We start from the raw sequence: 26,875 nt of genomic DNA, 5'->3' as shown, positions 1-26,875 counted from the left end.
CTCTGGAAGCGGATCCAGTTCTTTCCCTAAATTTCCAGCTTGAGAATTAGAAAAGACTTGAAGCTGCCCATACACCCTTGATAAAAACTAAAGTAAATGAGTTCCTACACGTGACACATCTTAGGATCATAAAATGTCAAACAAGCATAGTCATTCTGTTGGAAACTCTTATCAGATGGTGACTAGGACAACAACACTTTTTATAGGTGGAATATATTGGAATTTATTTCTTGCCCTTTATTCTTGGGGAAACCTCTTCCAGAGAGTTTGAATAATTTTATAGTCATACTCCAGCAGAGTGGCCACTGCAGCCACTACTACTGTCTGACGATGGAAAGCTACATACAGTTTTAAAACAAGTAGTCTATAGAAAAATGAATCTAAATTATTATTATTTCTACTCTCTGAAAGGTATTTCTGAAGCTACTGCAGGACTCAGAGAAGATGCCATTTGTTCCACAAGGAGCACGTCTGAACAACTCAAAAGATGGTGAACCAGCCTGTAAGTAGAAAATTAGATACTTTCTAAGGCAAGTAGATTCAGTGATATCACAAATCGAAAGATAAGTATGCACAAATCTTCTAGAGTTGAGGGGTGCATAAGCAAATGGAGAACACTCTCTATAACAGTCTGGTAGTAAGTTTTTATACACCTATTATGATTCACCTCAATATCACTTGGAAATTTTCTTCCCATCCTTCTAAAATATGTTCACATGCTCACACATGCTTACTGCATCAGCATTCACATAATTCTTGCTACCACCCTCTGACAACTAATTACCCCCTTTAACTCACGATGGATAAATATTTCTGAGATATACAGTGGGTATATTGTGTGGGATCTATAAGAAGGCATACTCATTTCCATCTGTGTTCAAATAATAATAATAACAACATTTGTTTTCTCCTATATTAGAAGGTGCTCTTCCTCTCCTTTGACATGTTGTTTTGTCCCTTGCTTATTTTTTTTTTTTTTCAAAGTAACTTTTGCATTTTTTACTTGCCTGTTTGTAAGCACAGGAAGAGCTCCTTGTTAACGTTTGTGAAAGCCTTAGGAAATTTGTTCTCCTTAAAAACTCTTGTTAGAAGTCACTAATGTGATGCCTTGCAAAATGCAAGCCTCTAGTTTGCTAATGGCGTCTGGATGAGCATCTTCGAGATATGGTTTAGTGGTTTGCTGTAGCTACGGTAATGGGAGGATGGTTCAACTAGATGATCTTGTAGGTCCTTTCCAATCCTGTGATTCTATGATTCTATTGTTTTAATGTTGCTTGCCCGCCGAGCTGACTACTATTTTCTGATTGCTCCTGGTAGTCTTGTCTATATAATTATCATGTTTCTTTCTATTTGAAGATTTGTGTCTAGATTATAGAATTCTTGGGTTAGGAGTACAACACTTTATTCTGTATGCAGTAGTTTGCTTCTGTTTTTGTAGAACACAGGCACAGCATCTCCTGGTCTGTGAATGTGGACATTCATTATTCCAGTAATGGAAACAATAATTTTGATCTAGGCTATTATTATTTGTTATAATAAATTCAGTTGGATCTGCCAGTAATGAATAATCAGTGCCAAGAACTGTGACCTAAACTGAATCTTTTTCTCACGAAGTGTAATCTTGACTGGATAACATTTGGAAAAGGTCTTTTTACTTACTGGGCTATTTCAGTTCCTGTTGAAATAGGGAAAATATAACTATGCCGTAAAAACAAAGAAAAAAACAACAACAAAAAACCCTCCACTAACAAAAGAAAATGTCCTTAGTGAGTGGTGAGAACAAGATTTCAGTTTAAGAGATAGTTTTCAGTAGCTGTTTTTAAAGAAAATAACAATCAGTTGTGCATTTATTCAAGACTCAGCTAGGATATTCAAAACTGTTTCAAATCAAAACAGTCTGTCTTCTTCACATTGTGTTTTCATTAAAAATAAGATTTTACCATTCCTAAACTAATGAAAATGCAGTATACTGTGCTTAAGAACCTGATTTCTTTTACAATCCACGTTTCAAAAGACTGTTTAGCATTTGTCACATTGATAAAGAATCTAAGAATCATTGGCCCTATGTTTTTCATTCTGACAAATTATAGTAAGAAACTGTGATAATAATGCCATTTCTTTAGGGATAAGAGTTCTATAAAATTGTCATTCAATGCAGATGACTGTCATTCATCATTAAGGACAGTTGTGAAGTGTAGGCATAAGGGATTTGGGAAATGGTCATGAAGGTATCCATCACTGTCAAAGTTAACCAGAATACTCTGTGGGCAATAGCTTGACCTGTATAATTTTGAAAGCAAATTCAAAGGCAGTCAAACTTTCTTTTGTCAAAGTAGTTAAATGAATTTTCAAAACCCCCTTGAGCAAAACAGCTTAGTTATTGGGAAGATCACAAGTTGCTGCTATTTGATTTATGAAAGAATTTGCATTAGAGAGCTCCACGTACAAAGTATAATACTGGAGTGTCAGTATCCTTTGGTAGCACTGAGGCCTTGAGGGCTCAGGTTTGTGCAGAAACCAAAGTGTTATCTTTTATCTCCCAGAAAAGTTGGTATATTGGAGCTGTGTGCATGTCCCATCTTAAATAAGTAGAGAAAATGAATGAAACCAATTCATGACTTTGGCTGATGACAATGCTATGAAGAGGCAAGAAACATCTGCTTGGTAAAACAGGACAGTATGTCACTGAAGCTAGCTAGAGCTTTGATACTTTCTGATCCTGTTTTACAGTAATATACTATGCTACATCTGACAGCTGGGAGGGTGCTGTGTTTTTAATTTGTGACTAAAACAATGCTGATGACACAACAGTGTTTTGACTGTTGCTGAACAGTGATTGCTGTGCCAAGGCTTCCTCTTTTTTGCATTCTGGCCCTCTGTGTATTGCATGTAGGCTGAGAGATGTATAGGCTACAGAATGGATTCACTAAATTGTTAAAGGACTAATAATGGAATGTTTAGATATTCAAATATCTTGCTGAAGAACCAAGTGAATTAATTAATCTTGTTGGATTTTATGTTTTAGACATATTTAGGAGATACCAACTGGGTACAAAACTTTTCAAAAAGTAAAGCACAGTTGGAGCTATAAGATCAGAGTTTAAATGAATGTAAACTGTTAGAAATTCAAAATAAATTGATAATTTTTATACATGTCGATACAAAACATTGGAAATTCATTGTCATAAAACACCATAGAGACTGACTGACAAAATAGCTCATAGAAGTGTGATTAAAGCTTATTCATCTTTATACTGCTTAGTTAAGTTAGCCTGAAAGTATTGGAAGGGAAGCAAGTTGATGCACCACTAGTTTTACTAGTTGTTTAAACCCAAAGCATATGTTTCAGTCTTCTGGTAACAGTACAGATAATACTTTACTACAACTTCAGCACTAGAAAATAGGAAAGAAGTGCCAGAGGTATTAGACTGTTTATTGTTAATTGTTTTCTTGGAGGAAATATTGTGATTCTCGCATATGTTGAAAATTTCTCCTCTTTCATTTCTTTACCTTCTGATTTCTCAGCCCTGAGTCTCGCCTATTTTTTCTTTTTGTCACACCTTTAAGAATGTCTGAAGCATATAATATTAGCAGTCATGAAAGTATTTCTGATTTCATGGGTCAGATCATCAGACTTGTTTAAAGTTAATCTCCATTTTTGGTTTTTTTTTTCAGCAGGGACATAAATGTAGCTCCTTTTATCCTTCTGAAAATAAATGGTTCATATTTTATCCTTACTTCACATGTGTTTCATTCTTCATCTGCTACTTCTGTCATCCAAAAATATTCACTCTCAGTTGCTTTTCTTGTGGCTGATACTTGTCCTTTTCCAAGATCTTGGACTTTCTGTTAGAAGGGTTCATTCATTAAATGGCATGGAAAGATGGCATTTTTTTCAGTAGAGAGAGGAATTCCCACAGTGGCAAGGAGCTGATATGCTTCTTTTTCTTCATTTTCTTTTCATCTCCATATTTGTCTCTATTACTGGTAAATAAAAGAATTCAGCATGGAAGTGCTGGAAGTATAGATTAATACAGATGAGGACTTGAGGGCACAGGTGGATGGCAAGCTGGACATGAGCCAGCAACATGTCCTTGTAGCCCAGAAAGCCAAATGTATCCTGGACTGCATCAAAAGAAGTGTGGCCAGCAGGGTGACGGAGGTGATCCTGCCCCTCTGGTCTGTGCTTGTGAGGCCTCACCTGGAGTACTCTGTCCAGATGTGGAGTCCTCAGTACAGGAGAGACACAGACCTGTTGGAGTGCATCTGGAAGAGAGCCACAAGAGACCCACAGACATAATCAAAGGGATGGAACACCTATGAGAACAGGCTGAGAGAGCTGGGCTGTTCAGCCTGGAGGAGGCTGCAGTGTGCCCTGATAGTGGCCATTCAGCATCTAAAAAAGGGGCTGTAAGAAAGGAGACAGACTCTTTAGCAGGGTCTGTTGTGATAAACAATGGGGAATGTTTTCAAACTTAAAGAAAGAAGATTTAGATTGGATAAGTTTTATTTCTATTTATTTATTTGTTTATAACAATAAGAGTGATGAGGCACTGGAACAGATTGCCCAGAGATGGTGGAAGCTTTGTCCTTGGAGGTACTTGCATTCGAAGTGAAGCTGGACAGGGCCCTGAGTAACCTGATCCTGCTGTAGGTATTCCAATTTTAGTGCGTGGGGATAGGACTAGGGGTAATGGGATGAAAGTACAGCATAGGAACTTCTGCATGAATGTGCGGAAGAACTTCTTTACAGTGAGGGTGATGGAGCACTGGAACAGGCTGCCCAGGGAGGTGGTGGAGTCTCTGGAGATATTTAAGACCCGCCTGGACGCCTACCTGTGTGACATGGTGTAGGGAGCCTGCTCTGGCAGGGGGGTTGGACTTGATGATCTCTAGAGGTCCCTTCCAACCCCTACAATTCTGTGATTCTGTGATAGGGAAGGATAAGTTTTATCCTCCCTTAATTGCTTTATAAAATCAGATTTCCTAAGGCATTTTAGTTCTTCAGTTTAACACTTAGGATTTAATGACAGAATCACTGGATTGACTTCATTTATTTTGCTTGTATGTTTGATGCTGGGAAAATTGGTTTCCATTTCTGATGTTCTGATAAAGTTTTGAGCTGAGGTATTATTTGGCTTTCTTTACATGGATTTCTGTTTCACACTTTAACAACTACAGGCGTAACTGCCTACTTCTCATTTTCAGGTCAGGGCATTACTAGTAATCACACATCTGTTCTCTAGATGGTAGTAACATTCTGCAGGAGGACAAAATTTTCATTGCTTAAAGCTAACAAAAGTCCATTTTAGGAGCTACAAGGAAAGTATGCAGAGCACATTCAATCTGAAAGGCAGCATAACAAACAACCAGCACTTAGGGCTGCATTTCTTTTTGATAACTATTCAGTCAATAACTTTATATAGGTCACAAGGTGACAACTTCGTAAGATTTGTTTATCACACTGATGCCAGTTAAGTCCTCATCTGACATATATGCGTGCAGTTTTATGACATATAGATCCTATGTTGGACTTCTGTATAGGTGGTAATTTTAATCTCATTCTATATGTCTCTCTGTTTTGCAGCTTGTACAGGTTACTGTATTCATTGGAGGTGCATTAGGAAAAAAATGGAACATTCAGTTCTGTTAATCAAGATCTTTCTAGCTGTTTAGTACCACTATGAGATAGCAGAATGCTTGAGGAAGTAAGCAATTCGTCAGATAAATTTTACAATTGTTTGCTGTAGCTGTAGGTCTGAATAAAACATGCCTCCTGTAAAAATCAGTCATCTTTCAGTTTTGAACTGTTTTCATGCAGAAATTCTGACATGATTTTATTGTTATTAGAACAATTCCAGTAAAGATAGCATCTAAAAATATCCTTAATTATTCTTAATTATTTCTCCATTTGTTTTCTCTGAGCAGTTCAAGGAGGCTTGTTCCAGAGTGGCTTTAAATCTTGCATTTAAGCTTTTATGCTGTGGTAGAGAGCACTCAGCTTGTATTTCTTGTCTGCTCTTCACCAAACACAGCAGAAGTACTGTGGACTGTAGCTCCACTATCTAGCATTTGGATCAATCTTGAAGTGTTGTAACTTTAGTGTAGATGTGTTTGTCAGATTCTAGTAGTTAGAGTATTGATTTACACTTCTAAAAGTATGAGGAAATGATCTCAAATGGAGTGCTGCTTATTGTAATAGGAGAGTGTCTTCTAGCGCAGATGTTCTATATGGTGAGTGTCTACCTGTGCATGTAGAAATGTATTCTTACTTTCTGCCAAGTCTGCTTTGTATCAGGTCAATTGGAGTCTCTTCTGGACAATTCTGACAGACTGTATTTCTCTGCTTTTGTACTTGTAAAGAACACAGACAGTGAATTAAGGCATTGCAAATAGGCTTCTGTTTTGTAACCACTTTCCTCTGCCTGTTTTCCTCCCTCCTTTTTCTCTCATTCCCTTCTCCACATGGCAATTAATTGCAGGTGCATCACTGCAGGGAAGATAGTAGTACAAAAAACCTCAAATATCTAGTTGGAAAATTATCTCCTAGAAATCGAAATTAGTGTACTTGTTGCAAGGTAATCATACGGAAATTTGGAATTGGAGAATTAGGGCTACCCCAATAACAGTGATTTTCTTTTTCAGGGCATAATACAATTATGTCCATCTGGCTGAGTTTTTCATATATCTTTTGTTTCCAAAGAATATGCTCTTTCATGATGAATGTTTTCTGGCGACAATACAGTTCACCACAGAAGACTTGAAGATCTGAACTAAAGTATATGGAAGAGAGGGAAATAAAGACAAAGATAATGAATGATGGAAACACTGTACTTAGCAATATGCCCTTCTCCTTTAAGACCAGGCTACTTTAGATGGCCAATCGTCCTTGGTTTTCAGTACAAGAAACCCTTTTTATTCTCTTTGGGATGTGTAGGGTAAAGGGTGGTAAGGGAGCACTGCTGTTTCTTATTTCTCTATACTCAAGCAGCAGTCATGTTGTTCTCATTGTTAAAGAGAGGACAATCAATTGTGTTGTACTTGAAATCTAATCCTCTTAGTTTATACCTATGCTGGTACTTTAATAAATGGAGGAGGTGCTTTTACCACTCACTGTTACATTCCAAAATGCATATATACTCAGATGAGTTTCTTTTATGGGTACACGCTTATCCATTTTGCTACTAGTAAAATTAGCAAATGGTGATTTGATGTCAACAGCAGGTAGGGGTTTTTTTTGCTTTTTTTTTTTTTTTTTTTTTTTTTTTTTTTTTTTTTTTTTCCCGTTAGCTGTTATGATGGCTATAATTGTGGTCCCTTGGAAACTCAATGTGAAATCAATTTCTGTTGCAGACATGTTATGGACTAATAAGAAAAAAGCAGATACTCACCACCTTTGATAGCTTGCAGTCTACTTTTATGTCTGAATCCAATGAATAGATAAAGCAGACATACAGGTTTGGGAAGGCAAGAGCATAAACCAGATGCATAAATTAAAACTGAAGAACTCCGTTCACTGAGCCCACTCTGTCATGTTACTTTCCTTGTCTCTAGTGAATATTAGTAATATATTTTGCACTGCTGTTTAATTGTGCGTCTTTCCTGAGTCTGTACAACATGCTTTCTATTTGCAACAAATGTGACTGAAAGTCCTAGATACAAGTAGTGATGTCCAGGATCAAATGCTCTTGCTTGGCTGCATCTCTGTTGCTGATTCATTAAGAAATTCAGCAAGAAATAGAAATAGAAATAGAAATATATATATATATATATATATATATATTGATGAAGCAGAGCTTAGGCTTATAGTACTCCAAGTCCTGCTTGTTTTAAACTTTTAATTTTTCACAAAAGCATTTAACTATATATCTTTCCTTTTAGGTAATTGTACTGCATCTGGCTGGGATGGAGTTTACTTAACCCGCAGCAGTCCCATATACTGCTCTGTACATGTAGCTGGAAGGTTGTTGATGTCACACCAATATTTTGCTGAGCCATGGTGGCACAGCATCAGGACCCTCTCAGTCCTCAAACCCCTCAAAACCAGTAGGCTGAGAGTAGGCAAGAGATATATTTTCTCTCCACCCTCTTCCTTTGAGGACAGGGAGTGAGAGAACCATTGCAGTGTTCAGCTGTCTGTTGGGGTGAAACTGCTGATGCATCTCCTCAAATGCCTCCTCTCTGAAATGCAAAGATAAGGGGCTTGAGAGGTTAATTTAAAAGTCTGTAGTTTGTGTTTTTCTGCAGACATTATTACGGGTTGTAAGTTTGATTTCTTTGTATGTGTGGAGGGTAGGAGTGTTCATTAAGTTCTTCTGCTTATGCTGGTGCTTTCTTGGTTTTCCACTAGAAATCAGTTTTGTACTTCATGCTGTCCTCTCTGTGCCCTGCACATGCTGACACATTAAATGAGACATCTTGGGTTATAAGAATGTCATAGATAAAAAGACGAGATCCTCTCATCAGTTAACTTTGTGACTTGAGGAAATGTACTTGGGAGATCTGAGGTATGAAGGAGATTCTCAAAATTGTGTAGTGTCAGAAAACAGAGTTCTGACTTAAGAATATGTCATTTTTAATAATGAGCTTCTATATGCAGAGAGATGAATTTTCAACATTTTTGTTTTCAGCTTTTAGGACTGATGTTCTGTTTCTGCTGTATTAATTATGTGAATTATAAAGCTCAAAAAACCTTTTCCAAAATACAAAAGACTGTCTGTGTGGATTGGGAAGTACAGCTTAATTGTGAACAGTGTATTTGCTTATTGTATATAACTGCAATTGTAAGTCAGGCAAGATGGCTTCTAGTAGCTAGATCAAATTTTTAAGTTTGTGATCTAAATCATCATAGAATTATCAAATCATAGAAAAAAAAATTGAATTCTCAGCCCTGAGGTTTCCCAGAATTCTTCACAATATCTCAGTTCTCTTTGCTACTCCAGCAGTTCTACCTCAGAAGCTCCACTGCAGCTCTGGGCTGAGCGTGGCTGATGCAATGAAACAAATGACAACATTTTCATAAATATTTTGTGTAAAAATTGACACTATAACAGACATCAACTAGTCTTTATCTATTATTCTATATCTATATATTATAATTGATTACAAATGGTAATCAGAAAGTATGTTCCCATTAACTGTGTGTTTCATTTGTGTTTCCTGACATATGTACTGAATATAGGTAGCACACTACGAGTTTTATGACACAAACATTAGTTTTGTAGGCTCTAGCTAAGATAAAAGTAAATTAAAATATGACTAATAGATATGAAGTGTTAAAATATGATTAATAGATACAGAGGGTTAAATGTTAAGTGCACACATAAGTGCTTTGAGTTTTTCTAGTTCTTAGTAATTTAATACCTTAGAAATCTTAAAAGATTTTTGAGTCAATTATGGAAAGCCAAATACAGGCTACTTTATACCTTTTTACAATGTGTTTGCAGTCAGACAAAATGGCATGATGCATGGAGAACGCAGAGAGATTGGTGCATAATGCTATTACATAAATCAGTTTCACTTCTGATAGACGGTAGTACTGAACACAATATGTCTTGAGAATGATATGGTAGTAATATAAGTGGATTTGAGGCAAATGGTGAAGGTGATTAGGGCTATGGAAAATTTTTATAAGAGAAGACTGAGAGCTTGAGATTGTATATGCAGAAAGCAGATTGGGAGCTCCTATAATCCATCTCCTGTAAAAAGATTTAAGATTGTATCCAGCACCATCAAACAAAATAAATTCAAAACAGACAAACAAGGTAGTGATTTTTGTTGTTGTTTTGTGTACTTTTATTTATTTATTTTAACATGGAACATAATGGCATGAAAAACTTCAAGGTCACAGGAACTGAAATATAAGATGATTTGACACATCCTGGGGAGATATCTGTAATGAATATGGACTTTCTTAGAAACGTCAATAATTTTAAAAAGTTTTTTTTTAAAAAATGCCTGGGGCAAATAAATACTTTTAATATAATGATTTATTGCATCTTCTTGTGATACATCTTGGCTGTCCAGCTTTAGAAATATTGAAAAAGTGTCAGGATATTGGACCGAACGAACCACTGTTATTATTTAAAACGACAGTTTCTCTTCCTATTGCAATCTGAATGAATTTGTTAGCTTTACTCTCTGTTTCATTTGTCAAGAAACAAAATGCAGCTCTGATTTCCTTTCCTGCCTTTAGAAAGTAATTGTGATAGCCCTCTTTCGAAGATTCAAAGGGAGCAAACATTTTGAAGGATCTTTCACTCCCATTTCATGCTTATAATCTATGAGCAAATCTGGGACTATGGCAGATTTTTCATTGTATTCTGCTGCTTTGTACTTTTCTTGCATTTCAGTACTTTGATAGCTTTGATAAATGAGAGATAGTATATATTACAATTGCAGAAATACTCAGCTGGAAACACAGGATTTCATTTATTTTAAAAACACCCATCCCTTGCAAATTATTCTGCTTTCAAGTGCCTCTGTGTGTTAACTGTGGAAAATCTTACCACAATATGATGTAATTCAAAAAGCTTAATACTTCCCTAAAATTTTGCTTTAAAAGATCTTCTTTTACCAAGATTGTTTTCTCCTAGTTGCCAAATTTATAGAAAGCCAGGTTCCAAATTTCAAATGCATTTGACTGAGACATTTGAACATAGGACTGCTGTCTGAATTTTGTAGCTACTTCCCCCCCCCCCCCAACAAAAGACTAAAATCCGAAGTCCCTTTTGTATGAGTTGTCAATGTAGTAAGACATGTCTGTGATTAGAACTGCTAATAGGCAGAATTTCTGTTCTATGAGAACATATAAGATTAAAAAATGCCACTCAGTATCATAATTAAAAGGATAAATACTGTTTTACTTTCCAGAAATAAAACTAAATTTTTACTAAGAAGTAATTGGAATCTGATTGAATCAGAAGCTATTAGGGTATGAAGAGACATTTGGTGATTATCTTGTCTGAATTCCTACTGAAAGCAGATCAACTCAGAATTGGTTACTCAGGGCTTTGTTTAGTTTGCTCTATTGATTATCATAGCTGTTAATTTTTTTCGCTATGTATCGAGTAGGTATTTCCTATGTCCTTGCTTCTGACTGTTGCTTCTTTTGCTTTTTCCGTGGGCAGAAACTCTTTTACTCAGTACCACTGCTACCTCTGGGTGCTGTCTCTGAACTCAATCTGTCCACCAGCCATACAGGAAGGTGGCTCTCATCCAAATGTCAAGCCCCCTACAGCCACCTCCAAACATGTGGGTCTCTACTTGGTATGGACGTGTGCATCGTTGTTAGTCAGTGTCTTCCTCACCACTGGTCTTCAGGGACACTGTAACCAACTGCCCCTTTGCTGCACACAGTACCACTAATCCAGTTCAAAGTGTGGTACAGAGAGCCCGGCTTTCTTGTCTTTCTCACCTTACTTGTTCTAAGGATGTTCCACAATGGAACAATTCATAGGCTGCATTCAGTCAAGGAAAAAAGGCATCCACTACTCATTCTTCATTTACTAAACTAATCTTGTCTTCATAGTTCTTATGTGGGCCAGAGATGTTTCCCATCCATGCTGCCTATCCCAGGCGACTTATTTTTTCTATCTTAGGTATGCTTTTCTGGGGTTTTCATCTGTAACTATCCCAGGGACTGAGGTTGATCAGAATGTATTCACCTTGATCCTCTTTTCTGGCTCATTTTGAAGGTAGATGTGATGTTTATCTTTTTTCAGAAATCTTTGGAAGCCCACAAGATATTCCATGTCAATGTGAAATCCTCCCGGTAACTTCTTAGGTAGGACCAAACCATAGAAGCTGAGATCTCCCATAACATGTCTACTTGACATGTTAATTAAATTCTTCCGTGGCAAAGCACGTATAATTTTTAATATAAGAAATCACAAGTTTACAATAGCACAGAATTGGAACTGTATCATTCAATTCATTCAATGGCCACTCTGTTAGAAATTCAGCATCTTTTTTTTTTTTTTTTTTTTTGCCTTTCCCCCTTGTTTGTCCTACAGTACTCTCTTCTGGGATTAAATTTTGAGTAAACTAGGAGAAACTGTGCAAAGCAAAGGGCAGATAATTTAGGGTTACTTGAAAGCTCTCTTAAAAGTAGTTGTTAAAATGTAACATGGAAGTACTGTCCCATTATATAGAATGCAGTAAGAGACAAATCACAGGGGATTGTAAAATATGGTATGTCTTTGAGCACTATGGTAAACAGACTGCACAGTTTTGTAACAGTGCAATTTTCTGTGTTAATAAATCTGCTTGAGACTGCTATGCTCCAGGGAGGAAAAAAGGCTCAAGGTATGTTCAGTCTGGCAAGACTGGAGGAGCTGCTAGTAGCCTGCACATACCTAAAAGACATTAGAACTTAAAATAGAGGCCAAGTGATTGGTATGTCTCACAAGTACGCACTTGAGCACAACAGTAGACACAAAGAGCAACAAAATTAAATTCTTAGAGAGTATATCAGGAAAATTTGATTGGTGAAATGCCAGTAAGCTGTGACAACACTCCCATAAGAATGTGACAGACAGTCTATTGACTGGGATTGTGAATATCACTTTAGCTAACATATGAATAAACGTATCAGTCCTTTATAAGCAGAGAAAGTAAGGGAATGCTTTTATGAGAATCTACCTTTCCAGCATCTATGTGCTGTAACACACTCCAAAGACTTCTGTTGAAATCCCTGAGGAAAAGTTATCACTGATTTCAATCATTGCAGACTGTGACCTAATAGAATAGTTAACTAATTTTACTGAGGTGGGGGGAGATTTGTCTTGCTTCACCCAGTTGGGCGCTATAGATTTGTGTAGTCTTTCTTTCCTATCAAAAAGCTATTGTGTTTTATATTTGAAAATACAATCATGTAATTTGATTTTCTTCAGGTTTTATTTTTTATTTATTAATTTCTGTGTTGCAGATATTTCGCTTATGGAGACCTCACGTATGTGTGGAACTAATCTCATTCTTGCACAAATTGTTGCCCTTCTGCTGAAGAGGTTTCACCACATTAGGCGAGACTGGAGAGGAAGTCTGTCAAATGTACTTCTGCCAGTCCTTTTTGTTGCACTGGCAATGGCCTTGTTTAGTGTGAAGCCTCTGGCTATCGATTATCCTTCTCTCAAGCTGACACCAGGACTTTACAAGAATGCAGAATCCTTCTTTAGGTAAAGAATTCATTGATCATCATCAATATCCAGGCTTCTGGGACCTTTATCCTTGAGTTCCCATATTTTTGTAGGCACTGTACATTGCTGGAGGAAAGACAAAGATTTTGGAGCAGTTTGCGTTCAATACAGATCATGACCACATACATGTAAATGTTTAAGTGCATTTTAAAAAACCTTTGCATGCTTCAGCATATTTAATTGATTAGATCAGTATTTTTCTGAATAAGGTCTCAGCTTAGGCAGTACCATGCAGTACTAAGGAACTTTGTGCCCTTCTAGCTGAACCTCTACTTTTTGTACTTTTAGCTTTGAAACCACCTGGAGTATTATTTATCTTCAGTAAATCAAATAGATAGTTTTATCTATTGACAAATATCCAGATATATTTATGAAGATAATAATATGATGTTTGAATTTTTAAATGAAACACAAAACACTTAAGACACGTCTGTAATGAGAAGAATGGCTGTGAGGAGAATTTTAGATTTGTTTAGGGGTAATTGCCTTGAATTTTTTTTGCAAGTTCAGATGTAGTTTGTTTTTTTTTTTCTTGTTTTGTATGTTTCCCATGCATATATTAGTTCTTTAATTTTGTTGAAAACGTGTAGAACTGTGAGTCTGAAAGTTAATAGAATTAGACAATTGAACATGTTTGTGTTTCTTTCCTCCATCCACTCCTTTTCCCTTTGGCCTGTTTTGAACAGCACTGAAGATGATAATCTAGGAAACCTTTCTCAGATTCTACTGAGATATTTCTTTGACGGGGACTTCACATGCATGCATTCAATGCAAGGGTAACTGAATAACATATCTACTTTAAAATATTCTATACTGATTTAACACTTGCTGCTAACTTGAAATGGAGATGCTGATAGTAGTAAGGAAATCAATAAATCTAGCATAATTATATTTTCTGTGAAATTTTAACAGTAAAAATTAATTAGCCTTAAGTTGGATCTAGGAAAAAAAAATTCTGATTTCATAGACATAAACAAAAGAGAAAGTAGAAGCATAGATAAAAACAAAAGTTGTAAAGAAGAAGAGAATTAATATATATATATATATAATATATATATATAAAGGGAATTAATATATAATATATATATATATATATATATATATATATATATATATATATATTTGGTAATGTGAACTGTCTTAATCTTCTCTCAGCAGCCATAGAATAGCATAGCTCAGAACAGACCTTAAAGATCGTCTACTTCCAACTCCCTGCCATAGGGAGGGCTGCCACGCACCAGTTCAGGCTGCCGGGGTTTATATCTAATCTGGCCTTGAATACCTCCGGGGATGGGGCACACACAGCTTCTCTTGGCAGCTTGTGCTAATGCCTTGCTACACTCTGAGTAAAGAATTTCCTAACATCTAACCTAAATCTCTGCTCTTTCAGTTTAAAGCAATTGCCCCTTTATCTGTTGCTCAGACTCTGTAAACAGTTGGTCTTAGCTGTTAGCTTCCCTCAGTACCAGAGGGTTGGAGAGGTCTCTCTGGAGCTTTCTCTTCTCCAAGATCTCAGCTTGGATGTCCATCTCTCTCAGTCTTTCTTCATTGTGCTGCAGCCCTCTGAATGTGAGGCTAAAGTAAAATCTGCTTTGACTAAGGAGGTAGTATCCAGATAGAATATGTGTAAATAAGTTTAATTGTTAAAGGTCTAATTCAAATCGCTTAGATGTCAGTGACAGATTTGTCATTAATTTCAGTAGGATTTTGATTGAGTCTAATGTCTTGTATGAATGAGGGTTAGACAATAATTATGAGGGTGTTTGTTAGAGTTCCAGATATCCAAAGTTAGTAATGCAGACTATGGCAACTATTCTTTACTTACCTTACTGATGCAAACACAAAGCATGCACATCCTTTGTTGCTTTACTTAGATAAATATATTTTGTGAATCCACTTTGACTCAAATAAACAAAAAACTTGATATATCTTCAGATTTAGCTGCTACTGTGATAAAATACTACGAAGGGTCTCAAGATTCCAGATGTACTTGTTACTTTGTGGATTTCTTCTACAATATATTTCTTTCTCCTGATGGTTGTTTATATAATTATATTTATTCCCATTAGAAAAAGTAATTCATGTTGGCAGATGGAATCACAGACACTCCTGAATTCATGTGGGTGCATGTCTGCAAAGGAGGTATGTATATCTCTGTGTATGTATTTATGTAAAAGCTTCTTATGTGTTATATGCAGTACCTGAACTATTCTTTTTGAAGGGACGGGGGTATAGCTGAGGAGGTAAATGCTTAGAACAGTGACCTTTTTTTTCTGATCATATATTGCTTTATCTCAACTAACATTTGGGTTATGTATTCTGAGGTATTCAGAGAAAAAGCCTGCACAGTTTTGTTACATATCTAAGTGTGCTTTTTGTGTATAGTAGAAGTGGCTTTAGGTTGACCTGAAATAGCAGGAATCAAAGATAGGAGAACTCATCAGATGTAACTTGGCTTCAAGCATGACATAGGACTTTTCTTACAAAACAGTCATGCAAAATAAAGTTAAAACATTACACTTGATTACCAGAAAAACGACTTACTCTAAAATGGAAAGGGCAGGTGTTTCTAGCTGTTAGAAGCTACCAGAGAATCTGTGTTTGACTAAATTTTAATGTTAGAGTTTAGTTTTGTTTTGAACTATGTATGTGAAAATAAAATAGCTTTTCAGGGAAGAATTTTGAAAAAGTTAATTATTTTCTTACCTTTCTGACTAGTGACTTTTCCATTTGAATTGTTCTTACATTGAGTAATAAAGTTGGGTGTGAAATTGTATGAACTAAGTCATTTGCCTTGGTGGGACCATTTCATCAATTATTTGTATGCTTATGATGGAGATAAATTTATTGGAGTGAGAGTTGTATCCGAGATTCATTTAATTTTGGGAAAACTGGAAGGGGGAACTAATTTTTGACTTTATTGTTCAAGGAGCACCTTTTCCTCTAATACTGTAAAATGATACATAGACTAAAACAAGCTTAAATAAAAAGTTAATGGGGACTCAATGGCAGGGATAGACCCAGTAACTGTTGAACTTCAAAAGCAATTTGTCAGTGGAGGCAGAAATTTTATCTGTGAGCTGTGGAAAGCTGCATTATCTGAGACTGATTTATAACCTGTAGGGTCAAGTGTCAAATAAGCATGGCAAATTTTCAGATTTTATGCATTATGTACCTTATGAAGTTTCCCAGGTATCACATCATAATAACTGTCTTCTTGAGAGAATATCCAACTGAATTGCTAGAAAACTCCTTTCTTTTCTTCCCCTACTACTCTTTCACAGTGCATGAATCTGAATTCATCCTATATTCTGCCTTTTGTGTTTATTTTCCAGCACAAAAGTGAATAGAAGTCTTTTTGCCTTTTTCATTGCTGTAATTCTGTTGAAATTTATATTTAAGTTTCAATGTTTTCAAAACAAAACTGACTGACAGGGTTACAAGAGAAATCAAAGGTGGTACTCATTATGTAGATGACATTTACAATTATTTGAGATACCTTATAAAAGTGAAACCATACATAATTTACTGAAAAGTTATCAAAGCTAAGAAAAAGTTAAATTCAGTTGACAAGCAATGTTGCAAAAACTGCATACAAATTTGGAAAAAAAAAGAAGGCTAAATTTAGTAACACTGTTTTTTTAAATTATTTTTAAAGGCCCTTTCACTTATTTTCTGTATACTGTTTTCCAGATGTGTCCAAGTTTCAATACCTCTGTTCCCTATATGAAAAATAAAAGAGGACATATTTTATATGATCTCTCAGGGTTGATCATGGAAGAATATTTAGTGAGATCTTCCAACAAAGCAAGGTAACCTAATTGTAAAACGACTAAGCAGCTCATTCCTTGTGAATTAAAAAAAAACACAATAATATTCCTTCCTGATCCAAAGCACGGGTCTATGTAAAGGGGCAGTCTGTTGTTTTTTGTTAAGGTCAGTATCCTTATATAAACGTAACCTGGAACCCCCTTTATGGAAGTTTCACAGAGCTTCCCCCAGAAGTTGTCAATTGTTCTTTCCACACAGTAATTACAGTTGAAAAATAACACATTAATTTAGATATTACCACTTCATCATTGCAAATAAATAAATAGTTAAAAATAAAATTAAAAATAAATAACTAAAAGGACTGCTAAGGAGGATGGAGTTTTTGGTGGGTAACCTGCTATCACCTTATTGTGTGTTACCAGATATGGTGGGTGGTCTTTTGGTAGGAAGAAAGCTTCTGAATATCGAGAACAAAAATGGAATAACATCAAATCTAAGCCTCTGGTTAAGGTAAGGATTGCACATGTGCACACATGTATACATTTCTTACTTCTTGAGGGTCCAGACTTCATTGCCCTTGGCAAATAATAAATCACTGTATAAAATCTTTGCATTTATAAACTGGAGGAAAAGCTGTCTATTATGATCTGATTTTCTGTCTGTAATTCTTGAAAATTTTCCGTGTTCTGAAAAGCAGGTTTAAATGAGTCAAATGATAAGCCTTCTGTTGTTTATCCTGTGAACCTATTTTAGAGTCTAACTGAGCTCATCTTTAAAACTATTTTTTTTTATTTTTTTTTTTAGGTAGAAAGTGCAAATATCATCTTATATTCATTTGTACTTTACAAAGTCAATGTCTGTCTGTACCCTTCTTTATTTTTAGCTCAAAGGTTGCTTTACAAGGCATTTCTTGTGATAAAACTCTGACTTACACAGGAGGAAAGTGGTAGATGTCACTGTGTGGCAATCAACATCACTTTGTGGACAATTTTACATTTGAAAGCATTTCTTTGGAGCTGTTTGCTGTTTTCATCTTGGGAATGTTTTGCAAAGTTCTTTTGAGGACCAATGTAAGGACTCAAATGTAAGAGCAGTGAGGAGAAGAGCAGTTTTGGAGGAGTATGTGAAGAATCTCAGTAACCTTGTTTTATGCAAGCAGAAGATTTCTTATTAGAGGAAGCTGTGAAACTTGACCTTCTGGTTTCAAATTGGAGTATGAGTGAAAGATCTTTCTGTCTTGAAAATATTTTGTGTTGTATTGGCAGCAGATGTAATTTTCTCTTACAAATGAAGGAGAAAAACAGAAGTGTAATTAAACTCTATCTCAAGTTCCTTTTTGGTGCAAAGTGCAGTTAAAACAGTATGTAAATATTTTCCAACCCTTACCAACATAATTTCACTTTTAGTATTGCAAATTGGTGTCTGACTGCAATGTCATTTTTCTTTGTACTTCTGTTTGAAAATATCAACTGCCTTGTACATATTTCCATTTAGGTCATTTGTAATCTCCTTTACCTCCAGATTTCTTATAGCTTTGAACTTCACTTCCATAAATCCGTAATTAGTAAATTGAAGTCCTATAGGACTGCAGTAAGATGTGTTCTTCCAACTCCTGTTTTCATCCTCTGTGTCTTTATACCTTTACAACTATTGTTTTGATATGCAAGCATTGTGTATTTTGTCAGGGTCCTTTATTTATTTATTTAATGTGTTATTCATATATCTCCACCTGGCATTGACAAAAGGATAAATTATAATTCTATGTTTGTGAGTAAGCTTCATATTTCAGAGCCAAAGAAAATATTGGAGTGGATTCATAAAGGGCACTGTGTTATCTAAAATACCTCCTGGAAGTGGTTTTCAACTGATGCAGTGTCAAATTATTGCATTAACCTTTCAATAATTAATGACCAGACTTTTACTTTGACCTTTCAGGCTTGTTCATGAGACAGTGAATGTAGCATTTACACAGTTTCATATGAAGTAAAATGAGAAATTTGCATTTGAAGAGACTTACTGTTCGATTCACTTCATTTTAGAAAATGTTGGAATCTGTGTTATTCCCTGATCCATTAGTCAGCTTATTTTTCCAGTTCAAATTAAAAATATTTATTCAATTTCTGAAATAGTCTATACCAACAGTGAATGTGTATGTGTTCAGATACAGTGTGGAAAAACAACATGGTGACCTGCAAGCAATCCAGGAGACTCCTGGAGTCCATTGATGACAACTTTCTGGTTCTGGTATTTGTACAGATAAATCAGAAGTAAAGCATTGCTTGTTCTGTTGCTCAGCAATGCAGAAGAAATCATAAAAGAGATTAAAATGAGAGGCAGCCTGGGCTGCACTAACCATGCCCTGGTTGAGTTCATGATCTTGAGGAATGTGATCCTGGCAGAAAGTAGAATCAGGACCCTGAATTTGAGGAAGATGAACACTTAGGATTCTTAAGTAATCTCTGGGATCCCCAGAGAAATGGACCTTAGGGGCAAAGGAACTGAAGAGAGCTGTCTGCAATTTAATGATGCCTTTCTGAGGGCAAAAGAGCTCTCCATTCCCAGAAAAAGAAATCAGGCAGATGAGATGGGAAAATAGCATGACTGGGCAAAGATGTGTTGGTGTCTGCTAAGGGGAGAAAAAGGAAAAATATAAGCAGTGGAAGTAGGGATGGGTGGCCTGAGAAGAATACGCTGTCTGAATTTGCAGGGATGGAGTCAGGAAAGCCAAGGTGCAGATGGAATTGAACTTGGTGAGGGATATAAAAAACAACTGGAAGGGTTTCTTTATAAACATTGCTCAGAACTGTTAGGCAAAGGTTAGTGGACCCCCTTAGACATGGAGAAGGCTGAGGTACTTAGTGAGTTCTTCAGTCTTCATCACCAGTGAGAGCTTCTAATGCCTCTCATGTCCCTGCACTTCTAAGTGGGAGCTGGGGGAGTAAAATCAATGTAAGAGTGGAGCAAGTTTGAGACCACCTCATCAGTCTGAATGTGTACAAGTCTGTGGGACTGGATGACATGCATCCTAGAGTTCTGAAGGAAATGGTTGATATGATTGACAAGCAGCTCTCCATCATATTTGAAAAAATCATGGCTGTCAGGTGAAGTCTCCAGTGTCTAGAAAAAGGGAAACATCACTCTCACATACAATAGAAGGGAGAAAGGAAGATCCAGGCAACTACAGGTTGATGAGCCTCACATCTGTGCCTAGGAAGATCATGGAGTAGATACTTCTGGAAGAGATGTTAAGGCACATGTGAGGTGAGGCAGTGATCCAAGACAGCCAAAACTGCTTCACCAAGGGCAGATCTTTCCTCACCAATGTGATGACCTTCTATGATGGAGTGACTACATAGGTGGACAAAGGAAGTGTGACTGATGTTGTCTACATGGACTTACGCAAGGCCTTTAACTCTGTGATTTTTGAGGCTGGAACTAGATGATATTTAAGGTCCCCTCAAATCTGAGAAAGAAAAGAATCTGTCTAATATATGCCAGGCTTGACTGGTTAAAGCCATTGACTATGGACATTCACTGATGAAGATGATGTTATATGGCAAAAGCATTACTCTGCTTCAAATGTTATTTCCCATTCCCCCACCCCCCCTCAGTGACTTTTCCAGATTTCTTGACCACATATTTGTTTCTTTTGGTAATTGTGAGCAAAAATACTCTAGGATGCTTATATAGTTGCTGTTATTTGTAACAATTCTAAATAGGAAAAATAAATTTTAAGTAGTCTGGTCAGGCAATCTGTGGTCTTTAGTGACATTCTGAAGTGTTCTGTATGAAAGGCTGGAATTTGAGGCTTTATTATACAGCAATAATATAAATGTCTAGAGGAAGATACATCTCTCCTGTTTAATGCTCATTCTCTGTCAGTCCTCATTCTTTTCCCTTTATAAAGCGTAGGTTAATCCAAACATTGTTCTAACATAATTCTAGAATATTAATTGTGGATAAAAATGATGTGGAGTAATGGGAAAGATATTTTTACAAGACTTAGTTTTAATTTAGAGATGGGCAATGTTTTTCCTTGAGAACAAATTTTTTATCAGTCATAGATTGATGATGAAATGATAAGAAATCAAATTTAATAATCTTAATCTATGTATTTTTCTAATACTAATCTCTTTCCTGCCATTTGTAAATAATCACCTGTGAAGCATGCAGGAAATATGAAATATATTTCAGTTGAAAATAATATATTTTCTTTTTTATATTTTAGCTTTGTAATCAATATAGAAAAAAAATCAAAATAATTTTGACAAAAGGAGCTTAAATATATATTATGATGAAGAGAGCAACCTCAGTTGCTCTTTCTTTCACTTATGGCAGTACTATAAGTAATAAAAGAACCATCTTTAATTTGGTTATTTTCTGGTTGTTTGATTCAGCTGTCTAAAATACTTTAAATGCAGAATTCCAATTACTGTGTGGAATATTGAAATGTATGGTTATACACAATGCTGTATTGTGGATTTATTTTACTTTATTTATTTATTTATTTTCATTTGAATATTGGTCACATTATTATATTTCTGAGGCATTCTGTGAATAGTTGAGACTTTCCCTGCTTCAATTAAATGAGAATGTGTCATCAGGGTTTTGCTTTATTGTTTTCTTAATTGCCTTTTATTCAATATGATGAACAAAATTGGATTGGATTTTCATTGTGCGTTTATAACTTTCTATTCTGCACAAATCCTTTTAAACAAGATACAATGAGAAATTGGTCTGTGGAAAAGACTGGCTACCTTTGAACATTTGTTTCTTTGTGTGGTGCCTATCTGTACAGGAGATCCAGCGGTGGAAGAATTTGCACTTTTTTCAGGATATGGGTTTTATTTCAGTTTATCTCCTTAAGGAGCTCTCTTGCTGATTAAAGAATGGGAAGCCTAGTCTGTGTAGTAATTTGTGGGCATTGACCTGAAGGAAAGCAAAGGGGTTGCATACATGTTTATAAAAGAGGATTTTTTTTATTTTTTTTTTCCTTAAAGGTGGAAACTTAGGATGCTGATGAGATTTGAGGTAACTGTGAAGACCACATCATGAACAGAGTAGAAAATGTGAAAGCTACTATAAGCAGGAGTAGTTATACTTGTCCACAGTTGCACATTTGTCTTATAATACTGAATGGAGATGATGGCAAAGAAGATTTACGGATGAGAGACACAAAATAATTGATGGTGAAACTCAGATTAGAGTTTGACAGCATGGTATGGGGTAGGGAGAGAAGTAAAAGGGAGGATTAGAGTGTTTCAGACCTTGACTCTCAACAGAATACAGTGGGGAGATCCAATCAAGTAGATACTGAGGAAAGTAAATTCAGAAAGAAATATTAGGAGAGGGAAACAGAAATGAAGAGTAGATAGCCCACACTAGGAAGCATGGAGAAGAACATGACAGAAAAGCCAAGGTCTGGATCTTAGTGTCCAAGTAAGAATTGTTGCTGAATTCTAAAAGGAAAAAGCAGACTATTATCTGCAACTAAATTGGGAAAAAAAGAAAAAAAAAAAAAAAAAGTAGAAAAAAAAATATGTGGAAGAAGACTAGGTGAAAACACCATCTGATTGATGAAAAAGTATTATTCGTGGAAGTTTCCAAGGCAAAACTGTAATTTCAGAATGGGTTCAGGAAAAATGAAATCTTGGAAGATCAAGTTAGGACAAGAGAGACCATTGTTTAAAAAAAACCATGTACTTTGACATAAAGCTCATAGTCTAGAGACAAAGTGAGAATTGCCCAGTGCCAACCCAAGATGATCAAAATGCTTATTAGCAAATAGTTGATAGCAAACAAGAAAAGGATAAGAATTTTGTCAACTGCATAAGCGAAAAAGGGAGATGAAAGCTTGCTATGCAGTGAGGAGTGGACAGTAATTGAAGATGATTTTAAATGTGTTCTTGTTTTCTCTGACCTAGTTTCTGGTATAATATAGGGTTAAAGGCATTTTGATTAACAATTAAGGAGGAATAGAAATGAAATTGATTTCCAAAGGAAAAGGAAAACTGAAAGCACTGTATACTCAGTTTTGTGACATAATTAGTCCATCAGCATTGATTCTTTCTCATGGAATCCTAGGAAAGTATGCATTTTGAGTATATTTATCAAGTTGGAGCAGTTCTGTCTGATTTAAAGATAAAGTGTATGTTACATGAGAAATGTTTCCCTGTGGTCCTCAGACTTGCTTTGACTGCTTTAAAGCTGACTGTATTTACTTTTCCTCCTCACTCAGGAAACCGAGTATAATTGCTCGTTAAAGGTGCCATGTTAACTTTGTCCTTCTGGCATAGTTTTCATGCTTAATGTGTAAGCAGTGCATCCTTGTTTCTTTCTTTCCCAACTTTATTGGTCATGGTCTGTTTTTGGACTTTTTATGCCCTATGTCAATTGCAGGTATTACTTTGATAAGTCTTTTTGGAATGTCAATAATTAACGTGCTACACTTATAACACTATTTTTCCTCATCTTTTGTGTTTCTGCTTAAATTAGAAAATACTGCTTTTGCATTGCATTCCTGTGTTATTTGTTCAACCAAATGTTTGTAAAGCAAAAAAAAAAAAAGTGTTTCATTCAACCAGAGAATCTCAGTTAGGTTTGTAACTCCAACAATCGAAAACAACCTGCTGCACTTTTTTTAAAGGCTATTACAAATAAAACCATTCTGTTCTGCCTAGGCCATCTTCTTCTGTAAACAAGAAGTGACTTAAAGGGAGAATTCATCTTCATTATCTTTATGTAATTCTTTAAATTAGGGGAGTTTTCAGATCAGTTTTCAGACTCCATTTTTGATTCAAAATTTCCATTCTCTCTTTCAGGTGTGGTATAACCAGAAAGGTTTCCATTCACTGCCATCCTACCTAAATGAACTAAATAACTTCATTCTGTGGCTGAATTTGCCCCCGACTGTGGATTGGAGACAGTATGGTAATATTCCTTTAATTGTCTATTAATATCTGTTGTGGCTGTATGATTTTTGTTGTCAGTATTCCACATCATAACATCATGTAGCGCACTGGTAGTTAAAGAGTTAACACTGCAGTTCCATGGATTGTCAATTATTCCAGTACCTGGTTCTCAGAAATGAAAGAGCGAACTACAGATCCCAGAAGACTTCACTGTTCTGTTCCTGTTTTCCATTCAGAGGGAAAGACAAAATTGTTTGGAGGTCATGACACTATCCCCTTCTTTTTCTACTCATCTCTGGGGAGTGTGTTCCTTAGCTGTCTCGCATTCAGCATTAGAATAAGGCCTTCAGTTTTGGACACTCTCTCATTTTATTTATTAGCTTCAGTTCCAACTATGTTGTATTATATTGTGTTATCTCACATTCAAATTTCATATCTAGTAAATTAGTATCCTCTGTTAGCTCATTGCCACTGTTATTTTTTTTTAGGCCCATCTATCTACCTTTTACCTTTTTCTCCCTTCCCCGTCTCATGGGGCTTGGATCTGTTGGTCTTGCTACTCCATTAGTCATGGAATGAGGCTGAACTATTGACAGCATCTTTTGAAAAAATAATTTTTAAATAAAATAATTTTCAGTATGAAGGTTTGTTATGATATCAAGTCAGAGTGACAGGCTATATAGGATAATTTGGAAATGAAATAGCATGTTTATCTGTGTGAAGAATGTTATGTGCAAGAAGGTAACATTTGAATTATACTGTCTCATCCATACATGTTTTTTATGAAGGATATTCCTATGGACTAAGTGTAAATTGGCTTGCTGTGATAGGGATGCTTTTTCTCTGAGAAGATGGGGCTTGCTTAAACAGGATATTTAATGTACAAGAATATGAATTTATTACTTATTTATTACTTTACTCCTTAAGTAAATACTTAGAGTAAACCCAGTATATCCACTAAATTCACATAATTCTTGTATTCTTGAATTGCACAGAGCTAGTTAAAAAACAGATTTTACAGATTTTACAGTTTGAGACTTGTTTGGCAGTGACTTCAGACAGAGAATCAGCTGTAAGCATAGTGAATTCTTAGTATGTTGAAATCTGAGTTTGGTAGTTAGGGCTAAATACTGTTCATTCTGGTTCCTTTCATTCTTGAGGTTCTGCTAAACAGGAATTAATTTGAAAAATAGCTTATAAGCACTTTTTAAGTGTAAAATGTGAAATAATGCTCAGAGCTTCCATTACATTCTTTTCATCAGTATATTTTACAGTGAAAAAATTCCTAAAGCATCTTTCTTCTCCTTCTTACTGACTTTTCCTGGAGAATAATTTTTTATATATGGCATTCACATTGATGTCTGTATTTCCTTTTTCATATGAAAACAAAAGAATTTTAATATTTTACTTTCAATTTGAAGTCTTTCAAGTTGGGTTTCTGTTCTTTTTAAGCACAGTAGAAAAGACAGAGAGGTTGTACCTCAACCAGATTTTTGTCTTGCTTTGATCTTATGTGCCTTCATGTTTATAATAAAGAAGAGGAAAATTAATGAAAAAGAAAGGGAATTTTGGATGATATAAAATAGAAATTCATTAAGAAATGTTTTCAAAAGGACAGGTGGACAAAAAAAAATTAGCTTTAAAGATGGCTGGAGTTTTATTTTTTTCTGAACGGATTATGAGGTAAAAAAAAAAAAGGCTAATACATTTCTGAAAAAAGTTTAGATTTAAGTGAAATCAAGTATTTTAATGAGAACTTTTAATAAAAGATAATTTTTAATCAAGTTATCCTGCACTTTATAAATAGTGTTGATACTGACTTGTTTTCTGTAGCAGTACACATCCCATTCGGTAGCTTAAACATTTAAGTACCCTTTTGTATCTGTGGTGATTTAGGAATTTACCATCTGGATTACAATTGAAGTATATCATAGTTATCCTAAGGATTGTGATAGTGCTGCATTGGGCTTTGTTGCATGACACAAAAATGTGATAATATAGTTCCTGAAGCATTGGACTGCCAGCAGATTGTATGAAGATCAAGAACATTTCCTATACCTTTCTCATTGAAATGGTTATATTTAATTATATGTAAATTGGTTATCAAAGGCTATATATCATATTTTTAGACTGAGATCTACACAGATTTTTTTCCTCTCTTGAAAAATCTTTTATATACAAGGTTTATTCCTACAATATTGTTAAAAACTTCTCTGAAGAAGCTTGTTAGGATGCTGCAGATGTGTAGCTTTATAATACTGACTTGCATTGGTGACATATTTTTCATAGAGTATTTTCTTCTTGTCAACAGAACCAGTGCTTACTTATAAGTGACATAAAAATTATTTGATCCTTGAAAAGAGAGTTTGAGGACACAGTCTTTCTTTCATTCAATGAAAAACATTTTGCTTTGCTGCAAGAATTACTTCAATAGGGTTGAATATTACAGTGCATGCAGGGAGCAGAAACTGTTATGATACTGAAACAACCCTGAAAGAGGTCAACAGCTTATTTTAAAAGCTCTTTTAAGTACTGAAAACCACTCCACTTAGCATTTATTTCCTGAGTATGAACTTAATCTAAGATTTTCCAAGTCTCCTGGGGGGAGGGAAGTCATCACAGATAGTTTGAGCAGTTCTGCCTGCTTTAATTACAGGGAACTTGCAGCCTAGTAATTTACATAAGAGAGCAGAACTGATCCCAGTCTGTGATAGATGTTAGTGATAAGAAGATTTCCTTCAGGCATGAAGAACACAGGCTTGGGAGAGTCAGGGATTTTGTATGAGAATTTGCAGGAAGAAACTGTATCCAAATGTTGTGATTTATTGTAACTAATGGATTAGATGTCTGTTTTGGAGTAGCAATTTTGAAATCATTCTTGTAAGAAAATGTCTCGTGTTCTGTACCACGTGGATAGCTATATCTAACTTTGGAACCATAGAATCCCTAGAGTGGAAGGGACCTTTAAAAGTCATCTAGTCCACCTCCCTTGTGATG

The 26,875-nt window shown here is 35.6% G+C and overlaps 1 protein-coding gene across 1 annotated transcript in view; it reads left to right on the top strand.

Moving 5' to 3' along the window:
- The window catches only part of ABCA13 (ATP binding cassette subfamily A member 13), a 164,803-nt gene that overhangs the window by 82,279 nt on the left and 55,649 nt on the right, over positions 1-26,875 (top strand). The window contains exons 40-46 of the mRNA XM_032442584.1: positions 412-502; positions 12,929-13,175; positions 13,883-13,972; positions 15,266-15,338; positions 16,890-17,008; positions 17,390-17,477; positions 23,789-23,897. Coding sequence (XP_032298475.1) covers positions 412-502; positions 12,929-13,175; positions 13,883-13,972; positions 15,266-15,338; positions 16,890-17,008; positions 17,390-17,477; positions 23,789-23,897 — 817 coding nt within the window. The remainder of the gene's footprint in view (positions 1-411; positions 503-12,928; positions 13,176-13,882; positions 13,973-15,265; positions 15,339-16,889; positions 17,009-17,389; positions 17,478-23,788; positions 23,898-26,875) is intronic.

Source organism: Coturnix japonica, chromosome 2, assembly GCF_001577835.2.
Source record: "Coturnix japonica isolate 7356 chromosome 2, Coturnix japonica 2.1, whole genome shotgun sequence".
In the NCBI taxonomy this organism is placed as follows: domain Eukaryota; kingdom Metazoa; phylum Chordata; class Aves; order Galliformes; family Phasianidae; genus Coturnix; species Coturnix japonica.
The sequence above is the reverse complement of the archived record's forward strand: the minus strand, read 5'-3'. Positions and strand labels throughout refer to the sequence as shown.